We start from the raw sequence: 26,764 nt of genomic DNA, 5'->3' as shown, positions 1-26,764 counted from the left end.
GAGCGGCACAGGCTTGGAGGACTGAAGGGCCTGTTCCTGCCCTGTATTGATCTTTGTTCTTTGTTTGCTGCGCCAGGTTGTGGAGTGTACAGCAGACCACCACAATGCAGAAGACTGTCAGGGGGCAGTGCTGGAAGGTCCTGTCAGAGCGGTCCAGGCAGTGGAACCGCATCATTACGTGTCCAATGCATCATTCCACAATGAGCTGGTTGGTTGCGTGAGCCTCATTATAACAGTTATCAGCCTCAGTCTCTGGCCTCTGCACTGGCATCATCAGCTAAGTCCTAAGTGGATATCTCTTTTCTCCCAGGAGCCATCCCAGCAGCTTGGGCTAGTGTTTACAGACTTTGGGGATCTCAGTGCTCCTTAGGATGAAGCTATCATGCATACTGCTGATGTGTCATGCACATACATGCATGATGTGCATCCTGTGATTGCACACCAACTGAACATTCAGAGAGTGGAAACCCTTCCTGTTCACAAACCATGGTGCTGGCATTGTGGGGACCGCAAGGTGACGTGTGTATGATCAATAGCTCCCCTCCACGTTTGGCATCCCAACAATGGCAGCAAATCCGGCAGCCTGGGCTTCCTGTTGGACCTGGTCCAGACAGAAATTTATGTAGTGGCCAGCTCGTGCGTACAGGGTATCCTTACCTCGCAGACACACTTGTGCACCGAGGACTGCAAGATCCCTCAAGGGTCTCCGCTGGCAGTCTGCAAGGACTCGGTGGCATAAAAATTGAGGGCTGCTGTGACCCTCACTGTCACTGGGAGCTGGTGTCCCCCCTGTGTCCTGAAGTGCCATCACAGGATTGGCTCCCATAGAGGGTGGCACTGGCTGTGTGAGAAGTTATGTTAACACCTGTGCCCCCTTGCTTGGAGCAACAGGTCTGACAGCTGCCTGTTGTTTCTATCAGTTGGGTTACAGGGATAGAATATCAGCAGACAGCCAGATAACTAACAGATAGAAAGCTGTTGGTGTCCACATTAATAAAGAGAGCCCTTGGGGAATTGCTCAGCCAGCACTGAGCCCCATCCCAACCCAAGCTCTATACTCCCCATCCCCAAGATCTACCCCCGAGCTCTACTCCCATCCCGTACCCCAACTTGTGCAACCCCTCCAGCTCTGAGCTGTGTAGCCCCCAACTGCTGCTGCCCTAATTGCCTCACTGCTGGCCCCAGTGAATCCCAAGCCCTGAGCTTGGAAGCTCAAGATCATTGTCATCCCTCCACCCCACTCTCAGGCTCCCCCCACTCCAATATACAACATGGCTACTTCAGTGACCCACACCCCTGCCCAGCCCCAGCCCTGTAACACAGAGGCCGGTGGTCAGAGCGATTTATCTCCTCGTTTCCCTTCGATACTGCTGTGCCTGCGAGAATACTGCATCAATGATATTGAGATGCATTGCTAATGCATACAAATTGACATCTTGCCCATACTGGGTGCGGTCCTCATTGCACCCCGGAAAGCAATGTGGCAAGATTTGTACTGGCGGGAAAATGGGCATAATTCCTGTTTTCTCCCTCTTTCATGAAAAACCGGCTGGATGAGGTTGTTAGATCACACCCTTTGTTTTTATTTCTTCCTATCAAAGTAGATGATTTCATATTTCCCCACATGGTGCTTTGCCTGCTATCTCCTTATCCATTAAGTTTACATGTTCAGATCCCTTTACTGTCTTGTTGCATTAGTCTCACAGCTTCATTTCCCACCTTGTTATATATCATCAGTAAAACTTGATGTATCATACTCACTCCCCTCATCTACATCTTTACAAATAGCTGAGGGCTTAATTCCAATTCCCTGTGGCATTCCACTAGATACATGCCATCATCCCAGAGATTACCTATTTCTGTTTTCTGCAACAAAACCATATTTCATAATGTTACATTGTGCTCAGGGCTCTCATATTTCTAGATAGAGACTCTGCATAGTCCAGAAGCCCAGGCTAATGCTTGGGACATCAGTTCAAATCCCACCATGGCAGTCCAGGGGAATGTAAATTGCATGTTTTTAAAAATCTGTAATTAAAAGCTAATCTCACAAATGGTGACCATGAAGCTATCATTCATTAGCACAAATTTGCAATTCACCAAAAATCCTTAGACTCCTTCCAAACTCCACCTAGAAAAACAAAGACAGCAGATACATGGGAACTTTACCACCTGCAAGTCCCCTTCCAAGCGACTCACCATCCTCACTTGGAAATATATTGCCGTTTATTTGCAGTCACTGGGTCAAAATCCTAGAGTTCCCTCCCTAACAGCATTGTGGGTCAACCTACAGCACATAGACTGCAGTGATTCAAGATGGCAGCTCACCACCACCTTCTCAAAGGTAACTAGTGATGGGCAATAAATGCTGGCCAGCCAGCGATGCTCATGTCCCATGAATGAATAAAAAAAACTAACTACTTCATTCATGTCCTTTAGGGAAGGAAATCAGCCGTTCCTACCAACTCTGCCCTACATGTGACTTTAGAACAAAGAGCAAAGAACAAAACAACCCGGGAAACAGGCCCTTTGGCCCAACGAGCCCGCGCCGCCATTTTAACATTACCAGTCCCCGCTCCACCCATGAGCCTTGTCTATGCTTATGGCATTCCACATCGAGAGAAGACTAATTTAGGGGCAATTTATTACACCAATCACCCTAATAGCACATCTTCGGGGTGTGGGAGGAAACCGGAGCACCCGGAGAAAACCCACGCAAGCACGGGGAGAATGCGCAAACTCCCACAGACACCGGCCCAAATCCATGTATCTGCACAGCAAACCGTGACAGTCACTGAGCTGTCTCTTGCCCAGTATCTGGTCCAGTTTAAGCACACACTAACGACATGAAGCTATTCTCGAAGCAGCCAAGAGCAGCCCTCCTATGACCCATCACGTGTATGCCCCTTGTTGGACAATAAGGCAGACCGAAGCACCTGTGAATTAAAAGAGAAAAACATTAGTATCATCCACATCCTTATACATTACCAGGGATGTCCCAAGGCTCCTGAACCTTATTTAAAACAATCTCCCATATCCCTCCATCTCCAACCCACTCGTGTGCCTGTCTAAGTAACTCTTAAACAACTCCAGCGGCCTAACCAACATTCTATACAAATGCAACACTAGACTCCAGCTGTTATACTCTATACCCCTTCCTATAAAGGCTAGCATTCCATAGGCTTTCTTTACAACCGTCTCCACTTGTACTGCCATCTTCAAAGACTTGTGCACTTGCACCCCCAGGTCCCACTGCGTTTCTATACTCCTTATGGGCTTACCCTTTATCGTATAACTCCCCCCTACATTATTTCTGCCAAAATGCATCACCTCACATTTATCAGGGTTAAACTCCATTTGCCATTTATCTGCCCAATATACCAGCCTATCTATATCCCATTGTATTGCCTGACACTGCTCCTCACTGCCCGCCAATCCAGCCATCTTTGTGTCATCTGCAAATTTGCTGATCACACCACTTACTCCCTCTTCCAAGTCCTTTATGTATATTACAAATAGAAGAGGTCCCAGTACTGAGCCCTGCTGAGTACTGAGTGACAGACCTCGAGCTAGAAAAGGACCCTTCCACTACTACTCTCTGTCTCCTTTTCCCAAGCCAGTTATCAACCCATCTAGATACCTGTCCTTGTATCCCATGAGCCTTAACCTTTTCAACCAACCTACCATGAGGGACTTTGTCAAACGCCTTACTGAAATCCATATAGACGACATCAACGGCTCGTCCTTCGTCGACCGTTTTTGTCACCTCCTCAAAGAATTCTACCAGATTCGTAAGGCAAGACTTCCCCTTTACAAAGCCATGCTGTGTATCCTTAATCAGATCGCAACGCTCTAACTGCTCATACATCCTATCCCTAAAAATCCTCTCCATCAACTTGCCTACCACTGAAGTCAAACTCACCGGCCTATAGTTACCCGGGCTATCCCTTCTACCCTTTTTAAACAACGGTACCATGTTCGCTATCCTCCAGTCCTCTGGGACCTCACCTGTGTCCAAGGAAGAGACAAAGATTTGCGTCAGAGGCCCAGCAATTTCATCTCTCGCCTCCCTAAGCAGCCTAGGATAAATGCCATCAGGCCCCGGAGATTTATCAGTTTTAATGCCACCTAAAAACCCTAACACTTCCTCCCTCGTAATGGATAGTTCCTTCAGTTTGTCTACAGCTCCCTCCATAACAGTAGCAGACATCAAGCCCCTCTCCTTTGTGAATACCGACGCAAAGTATTCATTCAGGATCTCCGCCATTCCCTCGGACTCTAAGCACAGTTCCCCTCCTCTGTCCCTGAGAGGACCGATTTTTCCTCTAACCACCCTTTTGTTCCTGACATAGGAGTAAAACACCTTTGGACTTTAGTCCCAGTCTGATGCTGTTGACTCTTAAGAGCAATTAACGATGGGAAACAACTGCCAGCCATATCCCACAAATGCTTCTCAAAATGTCTGCAGTGGAGTTGGAAAATGCACGATAAAAATCGAGCCCAGATCTGCTGGCCTATGTCAGTATTCTTCCTGAGTTCCTCAAATATCTGTCCCACATGCCTACTGGTGGTTAGCTCAATTCCTAACATCGCTATCTGCAAAGGAGGATGATCTAAATGTGATCAGCCTTTCCAACTTACCTTCGAGGTACCAAACAATATCTCTGCTCTCTGTGTGCTGCAAGGTCTTAGAGCATCTCATCCCACAGCAGATAGAGCCAGAGGTGGAGAAAATATTGAAAGCTGAATAAGCTAGCTTTTGGCTAAGGTGCTGCATATGCCATCATCTACTGGACTGCAGAATACTGTGCATCAGTGCTTTTCTTAACCACTTTCATTGAAAATGGCTGTGAAATTAACTTCAATATTACTGCAGTATATTACATGGTCTGGCACACTGGTCTTGTTGTCACGATCTCAGAAGTCATCCCTCTGTGGATTTCTGATTCCATCAAACTATTACTCCAAGATAGACAGTACAGGCTGCATGTGGGTGATGAGACAAACGCCTGGAAGAATCAGTCCATTGGGCTTCCAAAGGATCTGTTGTAACTCTAACCATTTTTAATTCCTATATCAACCATCTGCCTCCAATCCTGTCTCAATAATTGACGTATGCTTTCAATATCTCTCAGGCTTGACATTTTCTAAACTATTGCCAACACTAAAAAAAATATAGAAATCTACAAACTACTGTAAGACATGATGCCTTCAACCCATCAGCAACAAAACAATAAGTAGATTTGACCTCCCCAGTGCCAGTGCCAAGCAGGAACTCAACAGACAACATTCTGTCTATCTTGGTATTACCCTTGCTCGAATACCGATATACGAAAAACAACTAAACAAGATAGTGGCAAAAGTCAAAATACAAAATAATCTCAACAAACTGGCTGGTTCTTCATGCAGTGCTGATGTTCAAACCTTAAGGACCTCAGCTCTTGTCATCATCTACTTGACTGCAGAATATTGTGCACCAGTATGATACAATCATCCCATTCCAGTCTTGTAGGTACCCAGCTCAACACAACAATGTGTATAATCTTGGATACCCGCTGATCAACTCAACTCCCCTGACTCACAGTCTGAACAACATCCTGTTCCCTCACATACTTAGGGAGATTGCAACAAGAAAGCTCCTAGATGATTTACATCAACCTAAGCCATCGCTATACTAATCCATCTGCTGTTCACCTTCAATCATGGCAACCTGTATGGCTAAGATCATTGTGCCAAGGAATAACAGCAGTTACTGTATGGCCAGAGGAATGGAACCAACACACCACTATTAAAAAACACTTTCTTATCATAGTTCCCATTGCCCATTCCTCAACCATTTCAGCACTGGTCAAAGACTTTGTGCAGCAAATCGTCACAAATGGGGCCTTGCAAGAACCTGGACTTCAGCTGCACTGCACCTCAATCAATGACTCACATCATTGAAGTTTGCCCCCTGACAAACTTCAGCAACTTTTATAGATGCACCATAAACAATTTGGTATGGCTCCTGCTCTGCCCAAGACCGCAAGTGACTACAAAAGGTTGCGAATGTAGCCTAAACCGTTACACAGACCAGCCTCCCATCCATACCGACTATGTGTCTATACTTCCTGCTGCCTCAGCAAAGCAAATAATTAAGGACCCCACCCACCCCGAACATTCTCTCTTCCATCTTCTTCCGTTGGGAAAAAGATACAAAAGTCTGAGGCCACATACCAACCAGCTCAAGAATAGCTTCTTCTCTGCTGCTATCAGACTTTTGAATTGACTTACCTTGCACTAAGTTGAACTTTCTCTGCACCCTAGCTATGACTGTAACATTACATTCTGTACTCTCTTATTTCCTTCTCTATGAACAGTATGCCTTGTCTGTATAGCATGCAAGAAACAATACTTTTCACCATATGTTAATACATGTGACAATAATAAATCAAATCAAAATCAAAGGAATCAGAGAGCTCCGTGTAGCCACAGTGGAAGCTATTGTTTGACTTGGTAATTACTGCACATGGTAATTATAAACACTCCAATGTTCACATATGTGTACAATAATCTAAATTAGACTTTATAATGTACTTCCTTACTCCGACACACCTATTAACTTCCTGTTCCCAGTATAATGCTATCCATGTCTCCCAGTATTCTATTCATTGCATGTTCTTCTCTGATATTATCCCTAGGTTCCCGCACCCCTCCCTGGTTAGTTTAAACCTTCCCCTATAACACTAACACCCCATGAAGAACTCTCTCTGTTTCATTCAGATGTAACCCATCTATCTTGTATCATTCCCATCTCTCCCAGGGGCCATCTAATTTCCTCTCTTCTGAGTTACTTTGGCTATAGTGTTGTCATAAGGATCCCACTCAGAATCAGAGTTGGACTTTTCTGCTTCAGAATCTGTCCATTGAATGAAAAATTTTGCATTTTTTGAACATTTAATACAATCATTTTATCATGCAAAATATTTTTATTGCTGGGACAAGAGACATGTTGCCAATGTTTTCATCTTCTAGTTATCAGGACAGGTGCAAGAATACCAAATTTCAAACAATCATAACAATTTATACTAAGGGTGTTGATTGTTTAGCAAATCAACCTTGATTGGCCAAGCTGTTGCTATGAAGAAAGCAATAGGCTCCACAGGTTCCTGGATAATTCAAATTCGGTATAAGACTTGAACAGATTCCTCTTGTTTGCAGAGGATGAATTATTGTGTATGAATAGATATCACTTTGAGCAAGTATAAATGAACCACAATAAGACTTTGACTGAAAAGTATGGACTTGTCAAGGATGGTCCGCATATGTCTGTTTAAGGAAGGTCTTACCTCACAAATTTGATTGAATTCTTTGAGGAAGTGACAAGAAGGATTGATGAAGGTAATGCAGTGCATGTTGTATACATGGATTTTAACAAATGCCTCATGGCAGACTGACCATAAAGCCCATGGGATACAGAGCAATATAACAATTTGGATAAAAAGTTGGCTTAGCAACAGGAAACAAGAGGTAATGTTGATGGATGCCATTGCGAATAGAAAGTTGGTTCAAGTGGTGCTCCACAGAGCTCAGTGTTGGAACCCTTACTGTTTGTGTTATATCTCAACAATTTGGACATGAACATGGGGACACAAGTGGGAAACACATAGGTTGGCTGAGTGGTGGATAATGTAGAGGATAGCTATAATCTCCAAAATTGATGGGTTGGTGGAGTGGGCGGTAAAGTGAAAGATTGATTTTAACATAGACGAGTGTGAGGTAATGCATTTATGGAGGTCAGACAATAAAAAAGAATATGCAATAAATGAGAATATAATAAGAGGGGTAAATGAAGTGCGAGATCTTAGTATACAAGTACACAGGTCCCTAAAGGCAGCAACTTAGGTAGACAAGTTGGAAAGAAGGAATATAAAAGAGCATTAGCAGAGGTATAAAATATGAAAGTAAGAATATAATTTTGGAATTGTATAAAACACTGGTAAGGCCATAACTGGAGTACTGTGTGCCGTTCTGGTCACCATATTACAGGAAGGAGAAATTGTTCTGGAGAGAGTGCAGAGTAGATTTACAAGAATGTTGTCAGGGCTGGAAAAGTGTAGCTATGAGGAACTATTGGATAGGTTGGGGCTATTTTCTCTGTAAGAAAGTAAGCTGATGGGTGACTTGATTGAGGTGTACAAAATTATGAGGGGAAGAGATAGAGTGGACCAGATGAAATTGTTTCCCTTGGTGGAAAGTTCAAGAAATAGGGGACACAGATATGGGGGGGAAGGAGAGATCAGAATATTGAATTTGATGATCAGTCATCATCAAAATGATGGCTCAAACCGCTGAATGGCCTACTTCTGCTTCTGTCTTCTATCTTTCTATGTTTCTATCTGTCAGTCATCACCACTGGTCTCCATGGCTGATTTTTGCCCCCCACATATGCATGGACCAGCTGATTTCCCACACACCTCCCACACGGGCTGTTCGACCATACTTGCTCCGCATAGGCCAATTGCTCTCTCCCCATGCACGGGCCAATCCCGCCCATCCCCCCCCACCACACCCTGCATGGACTTACCAATCACCGATTGCAGAATATGAAGCCTTAACCTCCCCCAATCCTATTGGCAGAGAGTGCAGCGTTCCCCCCACCAGCCACCTTCACCTTATGCCCTGCACCCTTCAGGCTCCACCCCCTCCCAGTAGGGGAGATATCTCAATGGCCTCCAATCATACCGACGCAGCTATCATGACTCAATCCTTCACGGTGAGAACCTTCACCAGTGAGGCTGTAAGGGTAAGTGAGCCCAAACGATAGTATTCCAGGCTCACTTGTAATATTTAACATCTATTTTCGGCACAAGGCTAATCTCCCCAGATATCCGGTGCCAGTAAAATTACAAGAGGCGAACCTGATTTTCTGGCTGTCTCGCAACCTGACGTGCTCGCCCTGTCCTTAGATTGGTGAGATGAGAATGGAAGATCACCTCCATGATGTGTATCAGAGAATGAAAACCAGGATTTTCAATTCTCCGAGGAAGAATTTTTCATTGGGATGAAAAATGCTGGAAAATCTCAGCAGGTCTGACAACATCTATGGAGAGATGCAGATGATCCTTTGTCAGAAATCCAGCTCATCGAAATGTTGGCTCTATTCTCTCTCCACAGATGCTGTCTAACCAGTTGAGATTTTCCTAAATTTTTCTGTTTTTGTTTCAGATTCCAACATCTGCAGTATTTTGCATTTGTTAACATATTGGGAGGCTAAATTTAAGGGACACGTGCTTGTTCAGTATTTGAATCAGTAATGAGTATTTATGATCTTGGGTGTCTCAGGGAGAGATGAGTTGGGTGTGAAGCATCAAATGATTGCTGGAGAACTGACCAGGAGCAAAACCTACATGTGCCAATCACAAGCAAGGAGGCTTTGTGTCAAGCTAGTGGTAACTCTTCATTGGATTTATGTGTCTGTAAATATATTGATGAGTAAACAAATATTGAGAAATTGAACCATCTTTTTGTGTTTGCATTGAGATCGTGCCACCCTTTTTTGCTGGAGTCATGTTGTTCATTTTTATATCTTCATGAATATTTTATCAGCAGAATCCTGTGAATTTGTTCAGTAACATTCCTCCATAAATTCCTCAGAATTAGGGGGCTGAAAGGTGGGTTAGTAAATTTGCTGACGACACGAAGATTGGTGGAGTAGTTGATGAGGTGGAGGGCTCTTGCAGGTTGCAAAGAGATGCTGATAGGATGCAGAGCTGGGCAGAAAAGTGGCAGATGGAGTTTATCACTGATAAGAATGAGGTGATTCATTTTGGTTGCTGATTACAGGGTCAACAGCAGGATTCTGAGGAATGTGGAGGAGCAGATAGATCTTGATGTTCATATCCACAGATCTCTGAAGGTTGCCACTCAAGTGGATAGAGCCGTGAAAACAGTTTATAGTGTGTTAGCGTTTATTAACAGGGGCTTTGAGTTTAAGAGCCATGGGGTGATGCTGCAACTATACCGGACCTTGGTGAGACCACATTTGGAATATTGTGTTCAGTTCTGGCCACATCTCTATAAGAAGGATGTGGAAGCATTGGAGAGAGTGAAGAGGAGATTTACCTGGTTTGGAGAGTAGGTCTTATGAGGAAAGGTTGAAGGAGCTGGGGCTTTTTTCTTTACAGAGGAGGAGGATGAGAGGCGACTTAGTAGAGGTTTATAAGATGATGAGGGGGACAGATAGAGTAGACGTGCAGAGGCTATTTCCTTGGGTGGATGTAGCTGTTACTAGGGGGCATAACTGTAATGTTCATTGTGGGAGACATAGGAAGGATGTCCGAGGTAGATTCTTCACTCAGAGAGTGGATGGGGTGTGGAATAGACTGCCTGCTGTGATAGTGGAGTCGGACACTTTAGGAACTTTCAAGCGGTTTTTGGATAGGCACATGGAGCACACCAGAATGATAGGGTACTGAGTTGTAATGTTCTATGTTTCTATGTTTCTAAATTCTAAAACAAAGTTCAGATCTATCAAGCCAGGTTTCACTCTGGGATCTGATTTGTTCAATATTAACAGCAGCTGTGATCGCAATACAGGGATGGGTAGGAAACACAATGAGAAGAGGGAGAGGGAAGGAGGGTAGATGGTGAATGAAGAGGAACAGGAGGAGAGCAAAAGGGGGACAGGGAGGAGCTGGACAGGAGGAGGAGTGAAGGGAAGAGAATAGAGATAGAGTTATTTGAAGACAGGTTTAAAACCTTTTGTACAGTGACCTATCTACATCTTTGATCCAACCATTTTGGGGATTTTGTTGTTTGCTTAGAGTTCGGCATGTTGGTATAGTGAATACATTCATCATCCTTAATGCTATGTTATCTTAATTCCAGACGGATTGTCCCATATGGACTAACGAATGTGCAAAGACATAAACGCTCAAACAACAAGGAAGCAATTGGCTCTTTGGGTGCACCAAGAGTTCGATGTGTATGTACAGAGGAGAGTGACGGAGATTGTGGACGATTCTGCAGGCATAACAGAAGGTGCACAGAGATCGACAGAACCCAGAGTATAAATGTTTGTGAAAGTGGGTGGAAATAGAATAGCCAAATGCATTTTTGTTGTTAAAAGATAAGTTTAAATCCTGATCTGCTGCAGTTTGTCTGGGCAGGGATCCACTCTGAATCTGTTCCAATAGGGAGCCAATCTGAATCTGTCTGATAGGGATCCACTCAAAATATCTCCTGGCAGGAATCCATTCTGAATCTATCCTAACAGGGATCCTCTCTGAATCTCTCCTGGCAGGATCCACTCACAGACTAATCAACTTGTGCAACAATACTATCTCAGACAAATGATGGGATCACTGATAGCCAGCTAGCTATCTGAAATGATTGCTGTGGTCAATAATGACTGGTATATCCAGTGGGAAAGCAGATGTAATGAGGAATAGGTTTAAGGTGCTCAGGGGCTCTTTTTGTAGCTTTTGATGTGTTATTCCTAATCAAAAAAGCCAATTGAGTCCAATCAGAGTCCCCACATGATGGTCAAACTAATCCAAGCTGATGAAACAAGAATATACATCCCATCTTGGGCTCAACAAAATCCATGTTGACAGGATGACCCCCTCCCGGGCTTGATCTAATGCTTCATCTAAGCCAAAAGGCTCAGGTCGCTTGCAAAGCTGGCACCAAGTAAAGCCTCTGTTTAACCTCATTGGCTATCCTGATTGCTTATTCTACTCTAACTCAGGGAAACCATGATCACAGGCATCAGCAGAGCCCCAGTGCAATGGGCTAGCTTTGTCCCTGCCAGGTAAGTGTTGGTGCTTAATGCTGCTGCACAAGAACTTGGACTGAAGGAGAAGTATAGAATGGAATAAAGAAGCAGTTTGAGATCCATTTGTTATGAACAACAGAGTTCCAATGATGTGGATGGAATTAAGAAAGACATTTTACTGAGGGAATGTGAACAATTAAATTAAAAAGCAGAACCATAAAATCAATATTCTCTGGATGATTTCCTGAGTTGTGAACATTCCTCTAGAATTAAACAATAATCATGTTTTATAGAAGCTTTTTCCAAATCCACATCATGCGCGGGATAAATAAGATTAGAGAGTTGAATGTCTGGTTTGAAAATGGTGTTTCATCCCTAATGGGTGGAGGCATGTGAAGATCCCACTATCAGAAAAATCAGAACAGTGAATTTTGCCCTTGTCGTAGGTAAATTATTTGCACTTTTGTAAACTCATTCTTGGGAAGGGTTATTAAGAGACCTGCTGACTGTAATTGTTTAAAAAGGACTATGTGATCTTTCCAACTGTGTTTGAAATCAATACATTGTCCAGGTAAAGCACACCGTGTCAGGAAAGTGACTGGAGCATGTTTTAATCTGCAGCAACCGACGCTTCTGTAGCCCATTTGGTGTCACAAAAGCCGATATTTTCTTAGCTCACAATGATAAATTACTTCCAGTAAAAAGGTAAATATCCTTTCAATAAATCCATCTTAGTCAGGAGCAAAGCACTGGAAACCCTGTCTATACAGTCTTTGAGATGAGGGATTGTGCTGAAGTCTGTTACTGCATTAATCTGTTGTAATCCACTCAGCCTGTTCCTCTGGAGCTAAACAGTAATCATGTTGTTTTATAGAAGGTTTTTCCAAATCCACATCATGTTTGGCTGCTGGTACTCCCTGGTTATCCCATCTCTAGTCTGTTGTTTAACTGCCAGAATATCTCAGAATTAGCTAACTGCATAGCAGGAGGTTTAATTGATGAACCATCAAAATCTCCTTCTGCCTCAGTCTCCTTACCACTTTAGACACCTGCTCCTTCTTATTCACCTCCCGACAATGGTATTGTTTTAGGACACAGTCAAATCTTTTTTCCATAATCTGGGATGTCTATCAGACGATTTACTTTACCAACTCTTTCAATTAGCATGAATGGACTACTTTTGCTAAAGGTAAGAAGACAGACATTCCATTTGTCATTTATATTAATGATTTGGATGAGAATATAGGAGGAATTGTTAGGTAAGTTTGCAGATGACACCAAGATTGGTGGCATAGTGGACAGTGAAGAAAGTTATCTTCAATTGTAATGCGATCTTGATCAATTGGGCGAGTGAGTTGACGAATGACAAATGCGAGGTGATGCATTTTAGTAGATTGAACCAGGGTAGGACTTACTCAGTTAATGGAAGGGCATTGGGGAAACTTACAGAACAAAGAGATCTAGGGGTACATGTTCATAACTCCTTGAAAGTGGAGTCACAGGTGGACAGAGTGGTGAAGAAGGCATTCAGCATGCTTGGTTTCATCAGTCAGAACATTGAATACGGGAGTTGGGACATCTTGTTGAAGTTGTACGAGACATTGGTAAGGCCACACTTGGCCTATGTGCAGTTCTGGTCACCCTATTGTAGAAAGAATATTATTAAACTAGAAAAAGTGCAGAAAAGATTTACTGGGATGCTACCAGGACTTGATGGTTTGGTGATAAGGAAAGGCTGGATAGACTGGGACTTCTTTCTCTGGAGTGTAGGAGGCTGAGGGGTGATCTTATAGATGTCTACAAAATAATGAGGGGCGGGGGGGTGGGTTCAGATCAGCTAGATAATCAATACCTTTTCCCAAAAGTAGGAGAGTCTAAAACTAGACGGCATAGGTTTAAGGTGAGAGGGGAGAGATACAAAAGTGTCCAGAGGGGCAGTGTTTTCACACAGAGGGTAGTCAGTGTCTGGAACAAGCTGCCAGAGGTAGTTGTAGAGGTGGGTACAATTTTGTCTTTTAAAAAGCATTTAGATGGTTACATGGGTAAGGTGGATATAGAGAGATATGGACCAAGTGCGGGCAACTGGGATTAACTTAGGGGGTTTAAAAAAAAGGTGGCATGGACAAGTTGGGCCGAAGGGCCTGTTTCCATGCTGAAAACCTCTATGACTCTATACCTCCATCCTCTTATTGTTCAGGTCTCAGCTTGCTGACCTGCCATGACCATTGTTTTGCTGAACTAGCCAATTTCTCTCTTTTTAATCTTTCTGGTCCTCCATGGACCTTTTTTTATTTCAGTGAATCTGTCTTTGGCTCTCTTACCTAGTTGCAGAGTTACATGAAGTTATGTGAGGTTACTTGTAGCTGAATTTCCAGGAAGTTATTTTTCAAATGAGCTTGAATTTAGGGCGAGCTGAGTGAGGTGGGGTGGGAGGGAATCTATCTCTCTGTTATGATATTACTGCTTGATATTACAAGCTAATGGCTTGCAACTAATTCAATGGCTTTTGGACAAAGAACAATGAGAATTACAGCACAGGAATGGGCCCTTCGGCCCTCCAAACCTGCACCGGCCATGCTGCCCAACTGAACTAAAACCTCCTGCTCTTCTGGGGACCACATCCCTCCATTCCCAACCTATTCGTGCATAGTCCAGATATCCCTTAAAAGTCACTATTGTATCTGCTCCCACTACCTTCCTGGCAGCGAGTTCCAGGAAACCACTACCTTCTGTGTAAAAAACTTGCCTTGTACATCTCCTTTAAACCTTGTCCCTCACACCTTAAACCTATGCCCCTTTGTAAATGACTCTTTCACCCTGAGAAAAAGTTTCTGACTATCCATTCTGTCCAAATTCTTCAGAATCTTGCAGACTTTTATCAGGTTGCCCCTCAACCTCTATCATCCCAGTGAGAACAAACCAAGTTTCTCCAACCTGTCCTCATAGCTAATGCCCTCCATACCAGGCAACATCTTGATAAATCTTTTCTGTACCCTGTCCACAGCCTCCACATCCTTCTGGTACTGTGGTGACCAGAATTGAACACCATATTCCAACTGTAGCCTAACTAAGGTTCTATAAAGCTGCAACATGACTTGCCAATTTTTAAACTCAATTCCCCAGCCGATGAAGGCAAGCATGCCGTATGCCTTCTTGACTACCTTCTCCCACCTACAATGAGGAATTGGTTACAGCGAGGAATCAGGTACGTTGAGGAATTGGTTACACCGAGAAATCGGGTACAGCGAGGAATTGGGTACGGTGAGGAATCGGTTACGGTGAGGAACTGGTTACACTGACTATGGTTTAGAGTGAAATTGTGTGAATTTTGTTTAAATTTTAAGTTTAAAGTTTATTTATTAGTGTCACAACTAGGCTTACTTGTACACTTCAATAACTTGTACACTGCAATTAAGTTACTGTGAAAATCCCCTCGTTGCCACATTCTAGTGCCTGTTTGCTATACTGAGGGTCAATTTAGCATGGTCAATGCACCTAATCAGCATGTCTTTCAGACGTGGAAACCAGAGCATAGAGTCATAGAATCCTGACAGTGCAGATGAAGGCCATTCATCCCATTGAATCTGCACTTACAACAATCCCACCTAGACACTATCCCCAAACCCCACATATTTACCCCGCTAGTCCCTTTAACCTATGCATCCTGGGAAACTAAGGGATAATTTAGCATGGCCAAGCACCTTACCCACACATCTTTTTGGACTGTGGGAGGAAACCAGGGCACCCAGAGGAAACCACTGCATACACCGATAGAACATGCAACTCCACACAGACAGTGCAGGAATAGAACCTAGGTCCCTGGCACTGTGTGAGGCAGCGGTGCCACCATGAGTTGTGGCACCATTGTGCCACCGTGCCACCATGAGTGGAGGGGCTAATGGGGGGAGGGGTCCACTGCCACTCTGCAGGGATCAGTGGGTGAAGAGAGAGAGAGGGGGCCCACCGCCTTTTCTGTCAGACCCCTGTTACTACTAATGCACATTTGCAGAATCAGAAGTATGCACATGCGCACTATCTCTCTCTCTGCAGGCTTTTGGGCTCATTAAGCCCCGCCTACAGGCTTCTGCAGTGAGTAAAAGACTTGCTCAAAATTTTGTAAAGTGTGTATGAGGGGGCCTGAAAACATGCCCAAAAGACGGATCTGAGGCTCTCCCAGTTTCAAGTTCACCCAGCACTTAGGAAAAAAATGGTAAAATCACCCCCTTCAAGCGGGAGAGTTGACTGGTAACAAGTGGCAATACAAGTGGCCAAGATGATTAGGTAGGTATATGGCATGCTTGCCTTCATCAGACGGGGCATTGAATACAAGAGCTGGGAAATCATGTTGCAGCGATATAAAATCTTGGTTAGAACACGTTTGGAGTATTGCATGCAGTTCTGGACACCACACTACCAGAAGGATGTAGAAGCTTTGGAGAGAGTGCAAAGAAGGTTCACCAGGATGGTGCCTGGTTTTGACGATGTTGACTGAGGAGAAGTTTGTTTCCAGTGGAAAATAGGAGGCTGAGGGGAGACCTGATAGTGGCCCATAAAATTAAAAGAGGGGAGGATATTCAAAGGCTATTTCCTAGGGTGGAAGTGCCAATTACATAGGGGCACAGGTTCAAGATGAGAGGGGGAAAATTTAAGGGAGATGTGCGGGGACAAGTTTTTCATGCAGATTGGTGGATGATTGGAACGCATTGCCAGAGGAGGTGGTGAAAGCAGGCACATTAACAACACTTAAGAGGCATCTGGATGGGTACATGAATAGGAGGGAATAAAGGGGTTGGACCAAGAAAGGGAGTAAGGAGAAGGTTGTTTTTAGTTTAGTTAGGTCATCATGATCAGCATGGGCTCGGAGGGTCGAAGGGCCTGTTCCTCTTCTTTGTTCTTTGCAACAGTGACCTTGGCGGGGTGGGGAGGGCGGGAATGGTTTTTGTGGGGGCTGGACATATGCTGCACATTCTGCAACTGGTGATTGTGTGTTCCATGTGCATGGGGTGGGGGCAGGATGTTGGGGTTGGTGGGAGTGGGCATCTGTTATGAATCCCTGCAGTAACAGGGGTGGAGGACTGCCTGTGTGGGAGAAGGGTGATTGCTCCACATTGGAGGGGGAGTAGAATCAGCCATGAAGCCCACAGTAGTTGGAGGGGAGGGGCAATTGGCCACAGAGGTCAGCAGTAGCTAGGGTCTGCTGTAATTATCAGCACATGGAGATCCAAACATGCACAGTGATACCCTCTGCTGTTATCTGCCAACTTTCAGCGAGCTTAGGTCTCTCCTCTGCTGGCAGGAACCAAACTTTGCTTCATTTTTTTTCACAGAGTAAGATTCCATTTTTAACACCCAAAAATACAATATGATTTTCTCCTGTTTTCCAGCTCATTTGGAAATTAGAGCTGTTTTGGTTAGATCACTCTCGCATGTCTTCAAGAAGCTAGATGTAGCTCTTCAGGCTAGAGGGATTGAAGGATAGGTGGAGGGCAGGATGAGACTATGAAGTTGGATACCAGCCATGATAATAATGAAAGGTGGAATAGGCTAAAAGGACCAAATAGCCTAACCCTGCTGCTATTTTCTATGTTTCTATGGTTAAGTCCAAAGATGTGCGGGTTAGATTGATTGGCCATGCTAAGAAATTGCCCCTTAGTGTCCAGGGATGCATAGGTTTGAGGGATTAATGAGTATAGTATATAGGGATATGGGGGTAGGGCCTGGGTGGGATTGTGTTCAGTGCATACTCGATGGGCCGAAGGGCCTCTTTCTGCACAGTAGGGTTCTATGATTCTTAAGTGAGAAATTAGTTAAGATGAGTTCTTAATTGGTTAATCTTAATTGGTTAAGAGGAGGAATTCAGCTATGATGAGAAACATAACATAAGAACATAAGAAATAGGAACAGGAGTAGGCCATCTAGCCCTTCGAGCCTGCCCCGCCATTCAATAAGATCATGGCTGATCTGTCGTGGCTCAGTTCCACATTCCCGCCCTCTCCCCATAACCTTTAATCCCCTCTCTTATCAAAAACCCATCAACCCGCGTCTTAAAAATATTTAGCGACGTAGCCTCCACCACTTCAACGGGCAGAGAATTCCAGAGATTCACCACCCTTTGAGTGAAGAAGTTCTTCCTCAACTCCGTTCTAAACCACCCCCCCTTTATCTTGAGGCTGTGCCCCCTAGTCCCACTGTCTTTTCTGAGCGGGAAGAGTCTCTCCACCTCTATCCTATCCATCCCATTCACCATCTCATATATCTCAATGAGATCTCCCCTCATTCTTCTAAACTCTAACGAGTACAAGCCTAGTTTATTCAGCCTCTCCTCATAGCTCAACCCCCTCAACTCCGGTATCAGCCTAGTAAACCTCCTCTGCACTCCCTCCAAGGCCAAAATATCCTTGCGGAAGTGCAGCGACCAAAACTGCACACAGTACTCCAGCTGCGGCCTCACCAATGCCCTATACAGCCGCAGCAAGACCTCCCTACTTTTATATTCAATCCCCCTCGCTATGAAGGCCAGCATCCCATTTGCCTTCCTGACCACCTGCTGCACCTGCAAGCTGGGTTTTTGCGACTCATGCACAAGGACCCCGAGGTCCCTCTGCACCGTCGCCTGCTGCAGTTTTTTGCCACGTAAGTAATAATCCTTCCGACCATTATTCCTACCAAAGTGGACCACCTCACACTTGCCAACATTAAATTCCATTTGCCATTTCCTGGCCCATTCGCCCAGCCTATCTAGATCCTTCTGCAGACTCTCCACACCCTCCGCACAATTTGCCGTTCCACCAATCTTGGTGTCATCAGCAAATTTCGACACAATACACTCAGTTCCCTCCTCCAGATCATCTATATAAATGGTAAATAGCTGAGGCCCCAGCACCGACCCCTGGGGTACTCCACTAGTCACGAACCGCCAATCCGAATAGCACCCATTAACCCCCACTCTCTGCCTCCTATTTGACAACCAATCCTCTATCCACGCTAACACCCTACCCCCAACTCCATGCCCCCTTACCTTCTGCAATAACCTCTTGTGAGGTACCTTGTCAAACGCCTTCTGAAAATCAAGAAAGACCACATCCACCGGCTCTCCTCTATCCACCGCCCTAGACACATCCTCATAGAACTCCAGTAAATTTGTTAGACACGACTTCCCCTTAACGAAACCGTGCTGCGTCTGCTCTATCAAGCAATTCCCCTCAAGATGCCTCGCTATTTCCTCCTTGATGACGGATTCTAACATTTTACCTACAACAGACGTTAAACTAACCGGCCTATAATTCCCTGCCTTTTGCCTGGCACCCTTCTTAAACAATGGCGTAACATTAGCCGTTTTCCAATCTTCCGGCACTTCCCCGGAATCCAGCGACGTTTGGAAAATAACCACCAAGGCATCCACTATCACCTCCGCCATTTCTTTCAGAACCCTCGGATGCATTCCATCCGGTCCTGGGGACATGTCCACAATCAGCCCCCTCCAGTCTGTCGAGCACCGCCTCTCTAGTAACAGTAATGTCATTGAGACCCTTCAGTCCTACCACCTTTCCATCTCTAACACCCGGCAAATTATTCACGTCCTCCTCCGTGAAGACCGAAACAAAAAAGTTATTCAAGACCTCAGCCATATCCCCATCCCCTACCACTAAGTCCCCCTTCTCATCCTCTAAGGGTCCAACGTTCACCCTAGCCAGCCTCTTCCTTTTTATATATTTATAAAAACTCTTGCTATCCTTTTTTATATTAAGCGCTAGCCCAGCTTCATAGCTTCTCCTACCCTTCTTTATCAACTTCTTTGTCAATCTTTGTTGACATTTAAACCTCTCCCAATCCTCTTCTCGCCCACTACTCTTAGCTACTCTAAACACCTCCGCTTTTAATTTAACACTTTCCTTCACCTCCTTCGTTATCCACGGCTTATTACCTCTCCTCCTACTGTCCTTTTTAACCATTGGAATAAATTTCTGCTGAGCACCAAGAAAGACCTCCTTAAAGATCCTCCACTGCTCCTCAGCAGACCTACCTTCCAACGCGCTCCCCCAGTCAACATTCGCCAATTCTTCTCTCATCCTACCGTACTCCCCTCTGTTCAAACAAAGGACGCGTGTCCGGGAACCCACTTTGTCCTCCTCCATCTGCACCAGAAACTCCACCATACCATGATCACTCTCCCCAAGAGGATCCTTCACCGCAAGGTCCCTGATTCTACCCGCCTCATTACATAACACCAGATTCAAGATAGCTCGCTCCCTCGTCGGCTCCAACACACACTGTTCAAGGAAACTATCCCAGCAGCATTCCAAGAACTCCTCCTCGAGCCTACCGCGTCCAACATGGGTCGACCAATCAATATGCAGATTGAAATCCCCCATAATTACAGCTGTCCCATTCCTGCACGCCGCATTTATTTGCACGTTAACAGCCCGCCCCACCTCCAGATCATCATTTGGGGGCCTATAGACGACACCCACCAGCGTCTTCCTCCCTTTGCTGTTCCTAATCTCCACCCACAACGATTCCACTTTCTGCTCTTTGGCTCCAATATCATCCCTTGCTACCACCTTGATGCTATCCTTAATCAGCAGAGCTACGCCCCCGCCTTTTTCCTCCCGTCTATCCTTCCTAAACACTTGATACCCCTGGGCATTCAGCTCCCAGTCCCTGTCACCTTGCAGCCACGTCTCTGTAATGGCCACCAGATCATATCCATTTGTGCTGATCTGCGCCACCAGCTCATCCACTTTATTCCGAATGCTTCGTGCATTCAGATACAGTGCCTTCATCCCAGCCTTCACCTGGACCCTATTTGCCGGAACGCCACCAACCATACTCACGCCCCCTACTCCCTTTATTACTGGGACATCCTCGGCCTCTTCCCTTACCTGTACCCTCTCCTTAACTTTAGGTCTCGTAATGTCACCTACCCTCGCACCCTCTCCCCCTCTAATTAGTTTAAAGCCCTGTCTACAGTCCTCTTTACACGACTCGCCAGGACTCTGGTCCCAGCACGGTTCAGACCCACCCCATCCCACCCAAACAGGTCCCACCTACCCCAATACTGGTGCCAATGCCCCATAAATTCAAACCCATTCCTCCCACACCAATCCCTGAGCCACCCATTCACTTCCTTAATCCTGTCAACCCTACGCCCGTCTGCACTCGGTTCAGGCAGTAGCCCAGAGACAACCACCTTGTCGGTTCTACTTTTTAATTCCATTCCCAGCTTCTCATACTCCCTCCCCAGATCCTCAGTTCGCATTTTGCCTACGTCATTGGCACCCACATGTACCACAACGACCGGATTCTCACCCTCCCACTCCAGGTTCCTCTGCAGCCCAGATGCGACATCCTGGACCCGAGCACCAGGCAGACAACACACCCTTCTGTGCACTTTGTCATTGTGACACAGGACAGTGTCAATACCCTTAACCCCACTATCCCCAATCACTACTACATTCCTTTTCACCTTCTCCTTGCCTATGTCCTGCTGCATCACTGTACCGTGTGCAGTTTGCTCACCGACCTCACCTCCCTCGTCCTCGTCCAGACTGGAAGCAAGAACCTCAAACCTGTTATGCAGATTGAGAGGCTGAGGCCTCCTCTCCCCACCCCCCTTCCTCCGCTCCCCACCCCCCTTCCTCCTCTCAGCAGCCCCCTCTTGTTCCTGACCCTTAGAGTTAGCCAGTCCAGTGGGGGTGGATGTCACTTGCACCCCATTGACAATGGCACCCTCTCTCCCCCTGATGAGCCTCAGTGTCTGTAGCTCAGAGGCCAGCTCATCTACCTTGAGCTGGAGCTCCTCCAGCAACCTGCACTTACTGCAGACATGGTCACTGGGAAGGACCCTGGGGTCCACCAGCTCCCACATCATGCAGAAACAACACATCACATGCCCCTCCATTATTCACTGTAGTAGTTTTGAAAATTTCCACACGAACTTACCTGGCCCTTTTTCTCTCAAGCCCTTTTGATCTTAAGCCCTAATAGCTCACTCTGCTTCCCACTCACTCCACTGCCCGCTGTCTACACCAGGGCCCCCTTTAAACCTGGCGCTGATTTAAAGCCTGCTCCCCCTCAACTCCCTTCTAACCACTCCCTCAGATTTCTTAAAGCGGTAAATACAAAAAGCCCGCAAAAATGCTTTTAAATGATTTAAACAGTTCTACAAGGTAAGTTCTTACTACAAAGTGCTTTAAACTTATTTAAACAGGTTTTTAACAGGTAATTTCTTATCTGTCTCTCTGCTCCTTCACTCGTCTGCCCCAGCAAACAATGGAAGGCTTCATGATCATCATAAGGAACACGGTTCCTGTTAAGTCCCAGGCCAGAAACTCCAGAGTGTATTATGAAGTTAGCCTGGACCCTAAGTTTTATATTTAATTTTTGATATTAGTGTTGGCGTAAGGTGTTTCACTCCAGGTATGATTCAAGTGACACACTAAGAAGCTTTTATCAAACAAACTTTATTTATGAACACAGTTATAGTATAACAAAAAAAACCTGGCATAACTTTTACCAATTAAATCACTTAAATACGACAAAAAATAATTCTTAACAGCTAGCTATCTCTATTGTTCCAGTTTACTGCATCCCCACATAAACATACCCCCTTCTTTAGAACCAGTTAGCTCAAAAACCAAATATGTTTACATGACTACTTAATTTCTGTCCTTTTAACACCTCTGGAGAGTGATCCAGTGACACCTAACTTCTAATTCTCATGTACCAACTTGCAGGGAAAGCTCCACCCTCAAATAGTAGCATCTCAGAGAAAAAAGGCTAATTTCCTGGCAGATTCCATTCTCCACTTCAGACAAAGCAAGTGATACATAGAAAGCGAACTCTCTCTAAAGATCCCAAAATGATGCCTGCCTTGAGTTCTCTATGAAAGCATGGCTGTACCTAGTTATGTAACCTTAGTTGTCAATCAACCTAGTCAATTGGAGACTATGAGGAAAGGTTAAGTAAATTAGGATTGTTAACACTGGAAGTATGGAGGCTGAGGGGAGACCTGATAGTGGTCTACAAAATTAAGAGAGGCATAGACAGGGGTAGATAGCCAGAGGCTTTTTCCCAGGGTGGATATATCAATTTCAAGGGGAACAGATTCAAGGTGAGAAGGGGTAAGTTTAAGAAATGCTTTGGTGGGTTATGAGTTGGGAGTTATGCATCGGGGGATGAGTCAGAGGTCATCGGTTGTAGGATATGGTTCAGGGTTATGGGTCCAGGAGTTATTGGTCAGGGATAAGGGTCAGGGGCTATGTGTCAGGGCATGGTTCGGGCAGTATGGGTTGGGGAAATGTGTCGGGGATTATAGCTCTGGGAATGGGTTGGGGGTTAAGGGTCAAGAGTTATATGTTGGGACTATGGATTGGGAATATGGCTTGGGGGGGACCTGTGTTGGGTCTGGGTAAGTGTCTGGCATTATAAGTCGGGGCTATGGGTCAGGGTGTATGTGTCAGGGGATATGGGTTGAGGTATTATGCGTCGGGGGTATTTGTCAGGCGTATGAATCAGGGAAGCATTGGTCGAAGATTATGGATCCTCGAGTTTAGGATCTCTGTTTCCAATACCAACTCGGGTGGTGAATTCAAAGAACCCGCTAACTCTGCATGAGTTCTTCCTTATGTCCCCACTACACCTTCTGCCGTTTATCTTGAATCTGTGTTCCCTGGTCCTGGAATTCTCCGCCAAAGAAAATAACTTTAAATGTCCACTCTATCTTTTCTCTTCATAATTCTGTAATCTCAATCTACAGCCAGTAGGTAATACCCTTGTCTGGGGAAAAGGACAAGGAACCACTCTGTGACCCAAGACATTTGGCTGCCATGGAGTTTAGTGGGATCAGTGGAGGTGATGGAAATAGTTTGGGAACAAAGGGGAAAATTTGGGGGAATTTATGTTTTATTCCCAAAGGTCTGAGCCAAACATAAGAGAGACTGAGTATCTAAAAATTCAATTAATTAAAATACCAGAGTCACTGCATCCAACTAGGTGGCAATACTCAGTTAAAGCAGAGGTCTTGAAGGCACTCACAATATAATCAAAGATTTAAAAGAACAGGGAATAGAATCATAGAATCACAATGCAGAAGGAAGCCATTTGGCCCATCAAGTCTGCACCGACCAGACACTATCCCCATAACCCTATGCATTTAGTCTAGCTAGTGCTCCTGACACTAAGGGGCAATTTAGCATGGCCAATTAACCTGAACCGCACATCTTTGATCTGTGGGAGGAAAGCGGAGCACTCAGAGGAAACCAACGCAGACACGATCTGCATTTATAGAAACAAATCACCAATTTGGCTGGTGAAAATGCTTGATGGGTCTTATCGATTGACCATCCATAATACTGTCTTGATGCTGTTACACCCCATATCCATCCAATTCTGGCAAGGCCATCAACAATATTAAATTCCCTTCACCAAAGAGATCATAACTCCTTGAAAGTGGAGTCACAGGTAGACAGAGCAGTGAAGAAGGCATTAAGCATGCTTGGTTTCATTGGTCAGAACATTGAATACAGGAGTTGGAATGTCTTGTTGAAGTTGTACAAGACATTGGTAAGGCCACACTTGGAATACTGTGTGCAATTCTGGTCACTGTATTACAGAAAAGATATTATTAAACTAGAAAGAGTGCATAAAATATTTACTGGATGCTACTGGGACATGATGTTATAAAGAGAAGCTGGATAGACTGGGACTTTTTTCTCTGGAACATAGGAGGCTGAAGGGTGATCTAATAGAGCTCTGTAAAATAATGAGGGGCATAGATCAGCTAGATAGTCAATATATTTTCCCAAAGGTAGGGAAGTCTAAAACTAGATGGCATAGGTTTGTTGGACTCGAAACATACTGATCAAGCAAATTCTTCTGAACATACTCTCCACTCTTTCCACTATTATTTCCTGAACCTACATAGAATAATTCAAGTCCCTTTACAACTATTGTACAGACTTTTTTTGCATTCTCTGTCCCTCTCTACCTTTTCAACTAGTTGGTGGTCTGTAGCATATATCTGATAGTGCACTTCTGTTGTTTCTTATTTCTAACCAAAGAAACTCTGTCCTTCATATCCTCTCTCTGCAGCTCTGTAATAATCTTCTTACACACGTCCAACAGATTTATTTGGAATCACAGCACTCTGAAAGCTCATGATTCCAAATAACCTTGTTGGATTTTAACCTGATGTTGTGAGACTTCTCACTGTGCCCACCTTAGTCCAGTGCTGGCTTCGCCACCTCATGATTACACAAAACTGTCAGACCTCCTCCTCTAGACTAGCGGAGATAATTATGGCTGGAATTCTCTGGCCATTCATGCTCTTTTGCCACTGCCAGTGATAATAGAGAAATTGGCACTCAGCCAAATCTTGGTGAACTGCAACAGGACTGGAGAATCCAGCCCTACATGTTTACATATGAGGGAGAGCTTAGCTGTGGAAAATGGAATGAGACTTTTATTGTTTTACAATTTTGGTTAAAATTTTTGTCTCTTTTCACAGCCTTCCTGACAAGACAAAGAACTTGAGCTGACAGAAGGTCCCTTTTTTTGCCCCCATTGAGACACAGAGGAAATGAGACACTTTGCAACAGGAAGTTGTGTGGCAATGGATTGTGACTGATGGATATAGCAGCAAAGATTGTGTTTGATGCGGATAGACTGTGGAGTGACACTTCCTCTGGATTCCTTTCAGCTGAGATTCTCAGCTTGCTGTAGACAGAGGCAATGTGGAACAATGTGCCTCATCTCTCAGTTTACATTTACAACTTGCATATTACACAGCTCAGTTATACACTTACCATGTGAAAGACCCCAGTGAACTAACACTTGAACATGTATTCTAGTGTGTATATTACTTCACAACCCCAACACACTGCAAGTCTATGTCTGCAATCATTGAAGGGCGAAAAGCTTTTCTTGTGGGTGGTGTAAAGTGTTAATTCTTCGGTGTTAGGTACAGTTGGATGTTGTTTTTGCCAATCATATGGCTAACACACAGTGATAGTACAGCTTTTCCAATGCCAATGTATGTGCCAATACAATCCACCTTGCCGGTTACCCAGTGTGGGATTTACTATTGGCTTCCTGCGCATTTTGTGCATTGATGAACTATAACCAGACAGAAACTGCTGGAGTGAAATATCAGCGAATGCTGACAGAGCAGGTGTGTACAAGACAGCAGGTTGGAGGGGGTATGGCAGAGCAGTGGGGAGAGGAATATGAAAGGGGGAGAAGGCATTGAGTAAGAGCAGGAGGATAAGATAAATGTGTAACAGGTAGAATAGAGGGGATATATGTGTGTTGGGGGAAGAAAGTAGATGAGTGGACTTAAGTATGGATAAGAGGGTAAGATGAACGTGTAAGGGATAGAATAGAGAAGATATATATATATGTGTGCGTGTGTGTGTGTGTGAGATGGGGGCAGAAAGTAGATGAGTGGAGGTCAGTGAGCATGGTCTTAGTGATTGCTATAATGGGCTGGAAACCACTTTGAATCATTGATAGCTTCAATGTGATCCATAAAAAGGGAGAGAGAGAAAGAGACCACTGGGCTCATTGTGTCTACATTGGCTCTCCAAACAAGCACCATGACTTGGTACCCTGCACATTGATTATTTGAAAAGAAACATCCAAAACCCTCTTGAATAACTCAATTGTACTTATCTCCACCACACTTCCAGACAGTGCATGCCAACCATTCACTGTGAGAAAAACTTCTCACATCACATTTGCTTCTTTTTCAAAATCACTTTGAATCTGTGCCCTCATATTCTTGATCCTTTCATGAGGGGGAGAAGTTTCTCCCTATCTAAAACTCCCATCTCTCTAAGGGGAACAACCTCTTCAATCTATTCTCATAACTGAAGTTTCTCATCACTGGAACCATTCTTGTAAATCTCTTTTGCACTGTCTCCAATGCCTTCATATCCTTCCTGTAGTGTGCCCAGAACTAAACACAAACATAACCAGCGTCTTGAATAAGTTCAGAATAATCTCCTT

The 26,764-nt window shown here is 44.6% G+C and overlaps 1 protein-coding gene across 1 annotated transcript in view; it reads left to right on the top strand.

Annotated features, from left to right (window-relative positions):
• Positions 1–26,165, top strand: part of LOC145353734 (endothelin-3-like) — a 39,599-nt gene extending 13,434 nt beyond the window's left edge. Inside the window, exons 3-4 of the mRNA XM_080204504.1 lie at positions 10,870–11,022; positions 25,266–26,165. Of these exons, the coding sequence (XP_080060630.1) occupies positions 10,870–11,022; positions 25,266–25,296 (184 nt within the window). The 3' untranslated portion in view covers positions 25,297–26,165. The remainder of the gene's footprint in view (positions 1–10,869; positions 11,023–25,265) is intronic.
• The last annotated feature ends 599 nt before the right edge of the window (positions 26,166–26,764 follow it).

The sequence above is a fragment of the Carcharhinus amblyrhynchos genome, chromosome 16 (genome assembly GCF_965287045.1).
Source record: "Carcharhinus amblyrhynchos chromosome 16, sCarAmb.v2.hapA, whole genome shotgun sequence".
Classification (NCBI taxonomy): domain Eukaryota; kingdom Metazoa; phylum Chordata; class Chondrichthyes; order Carcharhiniformes; family Carcharhinidae; genus Carcharhinus; species Carcharhinus amblyrhynchos.
Note: the sequence above shows the minus strand (reverse complement) of the source record. Positions and strands in the feature narration are given on the sequence as shown.